The sequence below is a fragment of the Hippocampus bargibanti genome, linkage group LG14 (genome assembly GCF_051943395.1).
Source record: "Hippocampus bargibanti isolate YZ-2025 linkage group LG14, ASM5194339v1, whole genome shotgun sequence".
Taxonomy (NCBI): Eukaryota; Metazoa; Chordata; class Actinopteri; order Syngnathiformes; family Syngnathidae; genus Hippocampus; species Hippocampus bargibanti.
The window spans coordinates 19,507,087-19,520,034 of NC_142747.1; the positions used below are offsets into that span (position 1 = coordinate 19,507,087).

At 42.0% G+C, this 12,948-nt stretch overlaps 1 protein-coding gene across 5 annotated transcripts in view; it reads right to left on the reverse strand.

Annotated features, from left to right (window-relative positions):
• The window catches only part of nova2 (NOVA alternative splicing regulator 2), a 64,470-nt gene that overhangs the window by 47,186 nt on the left and 4,336 nt on the right, over window positions 1-12,948 (reverse strand). For 2 of the 5 annotated variants that reach the window (XM_089013291.1, XM_089013294.1), the window contains exons 1-2: window positions 12,092-12,901; window positions 8,781-8,849 (exon numbers count right to left, since the gene is read on the reverse strand). In XM_089013291.1, the coding sequence (XP_088869417.1) occupies window positions 8,781-8,849; window positions 12,092-12,248 (226 nt within the window). In that variant the 5' untranslated portion in view covers window positions 12,249-12,901. Of the gene's footprint in view, window positions 1-8,780; window positions 8,850-12,091; window positions 12,902-12,948 lie in introns of those variants that run through there. The other 3 variants (XM_089013293.1, XM_089013295.1, XM_089013292.1) reach the window with 2 other exon arrangements.

Genomic DNA, 12,948 nt, shown 5'->3' on the forward strand with positions numbered 1-12,948 from the left:
GTTGTTTTTTTTCCAGTTATAAAATTAGAGGAAATAGACGTGTAAAGTTAATGTTATTTCTTGTCATTTGTTTTTATTGCTTTTGCATATTTTTTCCTGGTTAATTCAATGACTTCAATCTTGCACTTTTATGACTTTCACCATTTCATTGTTAAATCAGGTCTGTTCTTCCTTTTTCTTTTTTTTAGGCAGCACTGTGCAAAACTGGGACGCAATTCTTTTTGCCAGTTACAATACTTGGGAGCTTTAAGAGCTAATAAAGTCTGCTGCGGAGAGCTTTTATGACAAACAAATCTAGCATCTGAAATCGTCACGATCTTCTTTTCCAAAACAAGATAAATCCCGTCACATGTGCATAAACTGTGGATTCAAACCAAGGTCGCCCAGACTTATTGGGTACCTTGCTAACCCATGCATTCAAATAAATAAATACATAATGCAAATGTGCTTGGGGTTGAAAGGACTGTGTAGGTAAAGTAGATTCAATTTAAGACAAATTCTCTTTATCTAATTTTTTTAATATATTAAGTATTTAAAGGACAACCGACACCATTTTTTGGTTTCCTGACATCAGAAAAACGTTTTATAGCATCTAAAATACCCAAAACACGCCGTATGATATTTTTAGTTAAACGCAAAACACCAATAAAAATGACTTAAAGTGTCCCAAAACTGCCACAAAATGAGCTCGGAACTGGGCCAGGTTCAGAAAGTCCCGCCCCCTTGTTCGTAACGTCACTATTGCTCACACACTGCCTTGCTCCAGAATCAAAACAATGGCTTCAGAGAGTTCAGATTCGGAGAAGATGCTTTCTTGTTACTACCCAAAACACACAGTGGAATGTGGAAGGAAACCAGAGTACCCAGAGAAAACCCCTAAAGATCTGGGGAGAACGTGCAAATTCCACACACAGGGAGTTAAACATATAAAAATACAGTGAGACCTCAACTTACGAACTTAATTGGTTCCCAGAGAGAGTATGTAAGGCGAAAAGTGTGTATCTCAAAAAACATTTTCCCATAGGAAACCATTAAAATGGAAATAATCCGTTCCCGGGTTTCCATAAAATATACTTTTCAACTTTTACACTGCATTGTATCATAAAGTCACTTTATTTACATTTGTGATGGTCATACATGGCTTGATGGAATGGCGTTGGAGGTCGAAGGTCAAAGGGAATTGCTGTTTAGAAAGAGAGGCGCATTACATGACGAATGTAATGGAAGGAGAGTCACCTTCCATAAGGACTGTTGGTAACTTAACCTCTGGTGCTGTTCGGTCGTGTGCTTCCGCCGAAGATCACTCCGCCAGCCGTGGTGGGTGTGTATTATGAAAATAGTGCTTATTATAAGGTTTAATGTTCATAAATTTGACGTTTGTAAGACGAAAAGTTTGTAAGTTGAGGTGTTTGTAAGTTGAGGTCTCACTGTACATGAATTTTTCTGTGATTTCTTTTTTAGCAAACGACAGAATTTCATGCAAATTGCTTGACCGGGCAGGTTGACCCCCCCCCCCCCCCCCCCCCCGCCCTCAAGAGTACATGCTATTTGAAGGTTTCATAAGCAGAGCTCAATGTGTGTGTGTGTGTGTGTGTGTGTGCGTGTGCGTGTGCCCCCATCATAAATAATACACCATCACGGTGGCGAGTAAACAGCGCAATGTGTTGCTAAGGCCCGCGCCAACCCAGGGAGCCCAGAATAGGTGCCACATGCTGCAGGATTCAAGCTTTAAATCCTGGGGATCTTGTGTCCCCAGGGCAAAGGAAAAGGGAGCTCCTCTTTCTACTTTCGACAAGCTGCTTTCACTGTCACTGTCACTGTCCACCGTCCGCACCAGCCTCAAACATATACATAAAAAACAAAGAGCACGGAACGTGTATTTACATACGTGTCAACCGGTCGTATTCTGTGCTGTATTCTGGACGGTTTTTGCACATTTTTAGATGTGGACGGCATTCAAGAAAGTTTGTACGGGAAACGCAAAAATTGTTACATATAATTTTTAGATATTTTCGATTCCATTTTCGGCATCAAATATGTTAATGATAACGAATATAGTAAAAAAGTAGACCACCGAGAAAACAAGTCCGTGCGGAAAATCTCGAGAAGAAACAAACGTTCCGAGAAGATAAGTTCCGGTCAAGTGTATCGTAATTTTATACTACATTTTTAATTTGTTTATTAAATTATAATAATAATACTAATACATTTCATTTATAAGCGACTTTCAAAACTCTCAAGGACACTTTACAGTCACAGGATATTTTTTTTTTCTGCGGGTGAGCAGCGGCAGCAACACGCGCCAGCGTTCACTCAACCCGGAAGTAACTCAAATAGATAGAAAGCTAGCTATCTAGCCAACAGATAGCTATTATATAGCCAGCTAGACAGTTATTAAACATTTTATCGTGTTTTTTTTGCCGTAATATCATTCATATATTTTATATACAATATACATTGTAAGAAATACTTTTTTGGGGCTAAAATGTTGTGGTTTTAAGTGGCGCAATGTCCACCAGGGTCTCGGATTACAACCGGATTAAATGTGCGCTCGTAATGCACAAAGCCAGACGGGACAGCGCCCACTTTATGAGCTCGTAAATACTCGCCATTTTCTCAAACGCCATTTTTTTTTGTAAGCCTTGTAATATATTTATGAACATCACCAAATAATACAATTTCCCCCCCCAAAAAAAATAAAGATTCATTTCAATTCATGGTGGATTCTGGGGTGGGTTCGTGCCTCTTTGGGGAAATTCAAATATTCATCTCCGTTAAGGGGGAACGTGATTTGTCTAACACCCCCTGGCTTGGGGCTTCTTTTGTTAGAGGGGGGGTGCACACATAGGCACAGTCTCACACATCCTCAAAAAAAAAAAAAAAACAGAGGTGGCACCAGCTGTCTACGGTCAGAAAGATACGCCCAAATAGACTTGGAAATCATCAAGAGGTTTTGGGAGGTCGGTTTGAAGCAGTGTGTGTGTGTGCGTGCAAATGTGTGTGTAACATTATTTCTAATGTGTGCTTACTTCAGGTATTTTTTTTTAATCTCCCCCTCTTATCCATATTAATCGCCTACCAGACCATGGCGCCTCACTAAGCGACAATGTCCCCGCTTTTCGCGACAATGTCCCCACTTTTAGCGACAATGTCCCCGCTTTTACGTCTGTGTAAGGTCTCAGTCGTACAGGAGTGGTCCATCGATGAAAAGGTTTCTTCAGTCGTCATCTGTACTTCTTTGAAGGTGTCGGACGTTTTGCTTCTTATCCAAGAAACTTCATCAGCAAACTAAAGTCTTACTGGTAGTTTCGGCCCTATATATATATATATCCTTACAGTCCAGACATGGTGGTGCGGGACTCTGCTATGATAGGTCCCTGCTCTCATGTTGGGGGGAGCAGAGGACTAATCCCTGCGGCACCCTGATTGATTCTATTGTCCTGACTAACACCTGGATTGATTGCCCAATTTGCCCTAGCATCACCTCATCATCATGACTAATCCTATTTTGCCTAAGCAGTCTATTGTCCCCGCTTTTAGCGACAATGTCCCCGCTTTTAGAGAAAATGTCCCCGCTTCTAGCGACAATGTCCCCGCTTTTAGCGAAAATGTCCCCGCTTTTTGCGACAATGTCCCCGCTTTTTTTCTCTTTTATTTTATCTATTTTTTGTTGTTTTTTTTTACACTTGTGCAATATTTTAGTTAAAAAAAAGGGAAAAACTGAAGAAAAAAGCTGAAGGAGGAGGCAAAGTCAAAGCAATTGGCATTACCGCCCTCACCCCCCGATCGATTGGCCCCGCCGTCGGTTGCCGGGCGATGGATGGATGGCTGGATGAAATATATGGAGGAGGAAGAAGAGGGAGAGGAAGGGTGAGGGCGTGAAGGTCTGAAGCACAAGCTGATTAGAATGCACGAGGAAGATGAAGGCAAGGAGAATGCTAGCAGGGAACGTCGTGTTCTCCGATGTTCGTCGTACTGCATCCAATTTTCGTTTTTTTTTTTTTTTGGCACTTTGCATTGCAAAAAAAATAAAAAAAAAATAATAATAAAAAAAGATGACGCTGCACTACCGATCGCTAGCATTAGCTTCTCTGATCATTTTAAATGTGTGAGTGTGTGTGTGTGTGTGTGTGTGTGTGTGTGTGTGTGTGTATTCCTTGTTCCGACCTTCCGGGGAGGAAAAAAAAAGTGCTGCGTCAGTCCAACAATTTACAGATTGAACTGGAACAAGTCGCACGGCCAACAGAGGAATGTCAAGGAAAGAGAAAAGTACAGAAGACAAAAGGGATTAAGAAGCGCAAAAAAAGAAGAAGAATCATAATAAGGGAAACAGGGAAAATAGATGGAAAATAGAAAGGAAAGCGATGGAAATGAATTTAAAAAAAAGATGGAAGACAAGCGATGATGAGGAAAGGTCAGAAAAGGAGGGGATGAAATGCGTGCATGAGAAGGAAGAAAAGAAAAGAGAAAAATAACAAAAATAGAATAAGCAAGAACTTGAAGGTGGGAAGGCAAGAATGAGAGAGAGAAATACATTTAAAGGACAACCGACACCATTGTTTGGTTTCCTAACTGACATCAGAAAAACGTTTTATAGCACCTAAAATAGCCAAAACACGCAGGCTGATATTTTTGGTCAAATGCAAAACACCAAAAAAATGACTTAAAGTGTCCCAAAACTGCCACAAAATGAGCTCGGAACTGGGCAGATTCAGAAAGTCCCGCCCCCTTGTTCGTGACGTCACTAATGGTCACACACTGCCTTGCTCCAGAATCAAAACAATGGCTTCAGAGAGTTCAGATTCGGAAGAAGATGCTTTGTTGTTACTCATCTAGTTATGAATATGATTCAAATAGTTCTGAAGTGGAAATCATAAATGTTTGCAATCGATGGGAATTTTTGTACATTTACAAATTCTTTAGCCGTGCAATTGGCAGCGACACACAACGAACGATTCACCATCGCGTTATTTATGTTGTTTTCCTTCTAATTTCGCCATCAACACGGTGTTTTCAGACCAAAAAAGTAGTACCCAAAATGCATTGTGTGTTGCTTTGTCGGTCAGGGGCGTTCCCTCCGTGACGTCACTTAGGGCATCGTCATCAACTCAAAAACAAGACTTCATGAATATTCAGCACGAGTCTTAAAACGTAAAATATCGCTATATGCGGTGGAATCTTTGTAAAAAACGCTCAGTAGAAGTCATTTGAAGAGATTTTACAAATGATGGACGCAACTTGTTCAGAGGCGTCGGTTGTCCTTTAATGGAGAGAATAGGAAAGCAAAAATAAATAAATATGACGTCAATGGACGAGCAACTGAACTCATCACAAAGGCAGGAAGGAAAGCAAGTCATAAAAAGCTTGAAGGAAGGAAATGCATAAGCACAGTTTTTGATTTGGGAGGAATATCAGTGCCATTTGACTGCCATCGCTGGACGCGGATGCGTATGTGGAACTGCCGCGGCTTGGTATTGAAGCGGATTTACAGTACGACAATCTCATTTCGTTAATGGATACTACAGCTTCGTGTTAGCTTTCAACATTTAGCTTGTAGCAGACGTGCACATTACACCATGACATCCCTGATCCACTGGTGAAAAGGACGCTTTTTTTTTAAAAAAACCTCTACTCTTTCATCTAAAACTGCTTCATGTAACAAAGAGGGTGCAGAAAGTGCTTAAAATTAAACAACTGTCTTATTTATGTTATGTGTGTGTGTGTGTGTGTGTGTGTGTGTGTGTGTGTGTGTGTGTGTGTGTGTGTGTGTGTGTGTGTGTGTGTGTGTGTGTGTGTGTGTGTGTGTGTGTGTGTGTGTGTGTGTGTGTAGGTGGCTGGCAGGTGTTTGGAACATCTCCTCATTGATCTTTAAGGCCTTCACCTCTTTATGTGACATTTGCCGTGATTTATGAGCTGCAGGCGGCCATTTGGATCATGCACAGACCACCAGCGCACCCCCCTTTCTCCACTACACACACACACACACACACACACACACACACACACACACACACACACACACACACATATATGAACACGCATACACATGTACAGCGACTAAATATGACTCTCGTTTTCACCTTGGCTCTTGACGCAGAGGTTGTAGGCTTTTATGGTTTTGATAAAAGCTCACCACACCTTTCAAATAGTTCCGCCTCTTGAAACAAAACAAAAAAAAAAAGAATATTAACTCATTCGCTGCCGTTCCTGAATGTATTCGTTAATTGAAAATATGACGTAGAGCGCCAATCCCGAATTTGTTTGTGGTTTGGTTTTTCTTGCTTGGGTGCCAATAAAGCACTGGCCAGACCTCTTGCAATGTTTTTCCCTTCCACAAGCGGCAGTATTTTCCTTTTTTTCCATGTTAGCGCTTTGTTATAGCTTCAGCTGTTGTTAAAGCGCTATATTAACCAACATATATTGTATTTTGTACATCTGCCCCCATTTCAAGCTCACATAACTCCAGACTCATATAATTTAGTTTATGTAGTCCTAAAACGCAATATTCTGTGGGTCCTTGAATTCGAGTGAAAATGACAAAAACCCTGGCACTGGAGTGGACACCATTTTGCACATCATCTCGCAGTAAATGAGTTCTTGTTGAATTTTTATTTTTTTTTTGCTTACCACGCACACCCACAACATTGTAGTTGTTTTAGCACATCACCCCGACAAGGCCAAGTTTAGGGTTTTTATATTTATCTATTTCTTTATTTAGTTATTTTTTGATTGGATACATTTTTTTAACACAGAATATTTTTGAGAACATAATGATTAAAAATCATTACCTGAATTGATTTCAGCAATAATAATAATAATAATAATAATAATAAATTTGATTTCTAAGCGCCTTTCAAAACTCTCAATGTCACTTTACAATCACAGGAAAAGTTTTTCTGTGGGTGAGCGGCGGCAGCCACACGCGCCAGCGTTCACTCAACTCAGAATAACTCAAATAGATAGAAAGCTAACTAATACATTGCTAGTAGATAGCCTGCCAGATAGCTAGCTAGATAGCTAGTCAGCTAATAGATAGATAGCTCGATAGGCTAGATAGGCAGCCGGCTAGCTAGACAGCTAATAGAGTGCAAATAGATAGATAGCTCGCTAGCCAGCTAGATAGCTAGCTAAGTAGCCAGAATAGTGAGCTTTTCTCATGTAAAAAGTGGATTTTAAACATTGCAAGTGGAAAACTGGAAGTGAAAAAACATGAAACTCTTTTGGTGGTTTGTTTTTTTCTTTTCTTTCTGACCCAAAATGTGGCAGTCGACAAGAGAGCAATAAATGCAATAATCCAAAGACATTGTTCCCCACTTTTGTCTTATTTACAAATGAAATCCCACCCACATCCGCGGACTACCAAATTCGTCCAAAATAGTCAACATCTCCCCGAGTTCCACCCACATCTCTAAAATCTACTCCACTTTTATAAACATATTTTTTGTAGATGCGACCGAGTATGCGGTAGGAACGTCCAATAAGTCGTAGATACCAAATTCGCACCAAAAAAATAAAATGCACCCATGTTTACTTCAAATTGTCAGATGAGTCAAGGGCAAGCCAGAAACGCCCACAGATGTGCAACAACAGCCAACACAATCATAATAATAATAATAATAATACATTTCATTTACAAGCACCTTTCAAAACTCTCAAGGACACTTTCCAGTCACGGTTGATCAATAGACTTGATCTGCGCCGACATCAAAATTAAATTCGGTCCATTTTCAAGCCCCTGGGGGAACTAGTTTACCTAAAAATAGAGCTTAATGACTCAACTTTGCGCACGATTCAAAAAAATTAAAGGACAACCGACGTCTCCGGACAAGTTGTGTCCATAATTTGTAAAATGGCTTGAAATGACTTCCACTGAGCATATTTTAATAAGATTCCACCGCATATAGCTATATTTTACGTTTTAAGACTCGCGCTGAATATTCCGGAAGTCTTGTTTTTGAGTTGGTGACGAGTCCGTACGTGACGTCACTGAAGGAACGCCCCTGACCGAAAAAAGGACACATTGTAGCAGTCAATGCATTTTGCTGTACTTTGGTCTGAAAACGTCGTGTAGCATCAAAAAGAGGCAGAAGAGGGCGACAAAGCTCCGTGTAAGGAATTATTTAGCCTGTGGAAACGGGCTGATTAATTCCTTACACGGCTTTGTCGCCATTTTCTGCCTTTTTTGGGTGCGACATTTCCCAACCCTGATGCCTCAAAATAACACGGAAAAAAATCTTTAATCGATTGCAAACACGTGTGCTTTCTTCTTCAGAACTATTTGAATCATATTCATAACTGGATGAGTAACAAGAAAGCATATTCTCCGAATGTGAAGCCATTGTTTTGATTCTCCAGCAAGGTAAGACTTCTTGGCGTGACGTCACGAACAAGGGGGCGGGACTTTCTGAAACTGGCCACTTCCGGGTTCAATTTGAAGTAGTTTTTGGACACTTGAAGTCATTTTTATTGGTGTTTTGTATCTGACTAAAAATATCAGACTGCGTGTTTTGGGTATTTTAGAAGCTATAAAACCTTTTTTTCTGATGTCGGTTATCCTTTAAACAAACAACAAAGCCAAAATGATGGTATGGCTGGCATGAGTTCAAAGGTTATGAGTACTCCCCAGCTTGGTGGTGTGGAGAAAGGCAACGATTGACCAAAAAATGGATGTCATGGAAACCAAAAAAAAAAAAAAAAAACACTTTGGCATGCCTTAGTGTTCAATGTGTGCGTTCATGTGTGTGTAAAGGTTAGTTCTTGGTAAAAAGAAGCAGTCTTACCATGGCTCTCAGTGTCTTGGTTTGGGAAAACAATGCCTTCGCTTTCAAAAATGGGCTGCAGGAAGGCCACTACAGAGAAAGGAAGCAGAGAGAAGGGGACGGGTAGGGGAATTTTCGTGGCGTCAACTAATTTGTCAACAGAAAATAAACCAAAAGGGGGGCTAAGCTAAATGCTAACACACTAGGCTGAGTAGTTGATTTAAATGGGAGTATGGCGATTGCTAATCTCGCCGTGGTTTGATTTCATTATCATGGCCGACGTAGTTAAGACGCTCCTCATCCTCCTCATCGCAACCTTTTCATTTGTCTAAATGGACGGCGTGCCTGCCTGCTGCACTCAACATGGGCTTTTCCGTAGAACGCTAAGTTGCACTAAAATCTCACTCGTTTCAGATAGTCGTCAAAACCTTACTGATTTAAAGGACAACCGACGCCTCAGAACAAGTTGTGTCCATAATTTGTAAAATGGCTTGAAATGACTTCTACTGAGCGTACAGTGAGACCTCAACTTACAAACTTTTCGTCTTACAAACCTCAAATTTCTGAAAATTAAACCTTATCATAAGCACTATTTTCATAATACACACCCACCACGGCTGGCGGAGTGATCTTTGGCGGAAGCACACGACCGAACAGCACCAGAGGTTAAGTTACCAACACTCCTTATGGAAGGTGACTCTCCTTCCATAAGCCATCAACGACCATCAAAAAGGTCAATAAAACTTTATTTGACAGCACAGTTTATTTCTTTAATTACAGGCCTCTCTTTCCAAACAGCAATTCCCTTTGACCTTCGACCTCCAACGCCATTCCATCAAGCCATCAATGACCATCACAAATGTAAATAAAGTGGCTTTATGATACAATGCAGTGTATTTCTTTCATTACAATACAATAGCACATTTATTTTACATAGAATAAGGTATGTTGTGTGTAGTTTTAAGGCTTATTTAGTTGAAAAGTTTATTTTATGGAAACCCGGGAACGGATTATTCCCATTTTAATGGTTTCCTATGGGAATTTTTTTTTTCGAGATACACACTTTTCGCCTTACACACTCTATCTGGGAACCAATTAAGTTCGTAAGTTGAGGTCTCACTGTATTTTACAAATATTCCAACGCATATAGCTCTATTTTACATATCAAGACTCGCGCTGGATATTCAGGAAGTCTTGTTTTTGAGTTGGTGACGAGTCCTCACCCTACGTCACTGAAGGAACGCCCCTGACTGAGAAAGCGACATACAATGTATTTTGGGTACATTATTTGGTCTGAAATTAGAAGGAAAACATAAATAATGCGATGTTGAATCGTTGCGTCTTGCACCAAGACTACTTAATGATAAGGTCACGAATATGAGTGACAAAGAAACCTGAATTGATCCAACCAGCAAAAATTTTAGTTCGCTGACGAAACTTTTCGGATGAGGAGCGAAACGTCCGACGCCTTCAAAGACGTACAGAAGACGGCTAAAGAAACCTTTTCACCAATTCATTGAAGTCATTCACCAAAACATCAGCGAATCAAATCACTTCACTCCAACTGAACTCCAAACGTCACTGACCGAACTCACTCTAACTAGACTGACTTCCTCTGACTTCAGCTCAATTGAATTTAAAACATCGCTAACTTCAACGTACGGCTCAAACGTTGCCTGCGTTGAGATTTTCGGCAAGTAGGTCACTCGGAACTACTCTACGAAGGTTGCGATGCGGTGGAGATTTAGAGGATTTGAGACGAATTAAATGATCTGCCCCGTTTTCGGGCTGTTTTGTCATTTAAATCACTGGCCAGTACGTTTTTTTTTTTTCTTTGGGTCGCTTATGTTTGTCTTCATTTCCGAATAATGTTAACATTGTATGCATCGAGAACCTTTTCTTATGTCCCGTCACTTGTATTTTTCACTCATTCGCTGGCATTTTCCAATTCAAGTCAGTGGGCGGGGGGTGCCGATAAAGCGCTGATCAGACCACAGTGCTAACGAAACAAAGTCCACGTTCAGATCTTAATTCATTCGCTGCCATTCACAAATTTATGCGGGAATTGAAAATTTGACGTAAAGCGACATTGCCGAATTTGTTTAGTTTTCGGGTTTTTTTTTTCAAGCTTGGGTGCCGATAAAGCGCTGTCCGGACCTCCGGCAATCTTTTTTTTTTCCCACTCGACGAGGGGGCAGCATTGGCCTTTTGTACATGTCAGCGCTTTGTTACAGCTTCAGCTGTCGTTGAAGCGCTATATTAATCAATACGTATGGTTTGCATTTTGTACAGCTGCCCCCATTTCAAGATCAGATAACTCCAGACCCATATAACTTAGGAATTAACCATTTTTTTTCTGTCGAAAGAAGAACGTTTCTTACGCTAAATTGAATGTTTATGTACTCCTAAAACTCGATATTCTGTGGGTTTTGTAATTTGAGTGATAATGACAAAAGCCCTGGCACTGGAGTGGACACATTTTTGCACATTGTCTGGCAGTGAATGAGTTATATTTTTTTTAAATTGTGGTTAAGAAGAATTGTCCATTTAATTGACTTATTATGCATAATTTAAAAAGGATATGTTAAATTGTGTGCAATAGTTACCATTATTTTATTTGTTTAACACATTTTGCACGTGGACTTTTCCACATTGCAAATGTCCCCATTGTGGGACGAATAAAGGTTTTATGATTCTGATTTCTCCATTTTAGACTTGGACTGCTTTGACGTGTTTGATTTATTGTCTTGGTTTTTTTTTTAGAAGGTTTTTTTGTCCATTGTGTCAAATAAAATCATCGTGTGACTGCATGATGGTTGAAATGCTGTGATGGGATGCATGACAGCATGTAAACACAAATAGAAAACAAAAATGGAGATTGCCATGGCGACATCATCATCATCAGAAGAAGAAGAAGAAGAAGAGGGACTCGGTGGCGTGTAAATGCACTGGCTCGTTAATCGGGTGATGGCGGCTGATGTGTGAGATTATCTCACACACACGTACACTGACACACACAAGGTCGTGATGCCTTCACGCGCACCAATCGCATCCGGATTTCACTTGTTTACGTCCCACTTGTTCCTCCGCGGAGAAAATCAGGCCGGGGCGGAGTAGGCGAGGCTTCCGCAGACACCCCCCCAACCCCCCACTGGTAGTGCCTCATTGTCCCGTTCCCGTCACGCAGTCGATAAAACGCTTCGTTAAGCAGCTTCGTAATAACGGTCGTAATCGTCATTGAACGTCGCTCTTCTGAGGGTTCACCCCATCCGGGAAATCGTCTGTCGCTCACCGATCTCCCTCCCCCGCCCCCTCGCGCGCGCATCTCTTACCTCCCGTGTTGGTGCGTTTGGTGCTGCTGGCCTCGGTGGGGGTCTCCAGTGGTCTTTTACGCGAGTCCGGCGGGTCGGCCTCCATGTGAGGCGGCTGGCCGTGGTGGTGCGGGGTGACGAAGAGGCCGTTTTGCTGCACTGCTCCGCCGGCCATCATGTTTGCGCTCTCTTAGATGTTGCCACTTCAATCCCCCCCCACCACCACCCACCCACCACCACCTTCTTCTTCTTCGTCGTCTTTTTTACCCTCCTTTCTCCCTTTCTCTTCTTGACGCAGCGCGGCCGCGCGCGGGCGAGTCCTGGGAGAGTAGCGTGCGCGTGTCCGCGCAGACACAAAAAACAGTGGCGTAGAGGTGGGGGGGGGGCGCTCTCGCGCACGCGCGTAGGAGATGCTGCGAGAAGGTGGGTGAGGGGTGGGGGGCGAGGGGAGAAGAGAATAAGATTCCAGGAGAGGCTTGTTTGTGGAGCGCGTTCACGTCAGTCTTCCATCACGCGGGTATCATCGCGACGAAACGGGATAAATCCGAGCGAAAAAAAAAAGAAAACAAAAAAGATTGACCGTGGTGATAGTGAAAGACAGGCGCGTGCGTGAGGCCTGGAGCGCGCTGGCGAAGCAAAACAGAGCGACGTGCTGCGTGTGCGTCGTCTCGCTTAAGATGCTGCAGTCACTCTCGCATCCCTTGTCCTCGCGAGTGCTTCGGGAGGAGGGAGGGAAGGGGCGGGGAAAAGGAAGAAAAGGCCCGTGACGTCACAGAGCCTCGCGGTGCCTTCAGCGGCGATCGGGAAACTCCGGATTCGCCCTCGGGGGCAACATCTTTTGGACGTTTTAGAATAAGAATAAGAATAAGAAGAAGAAG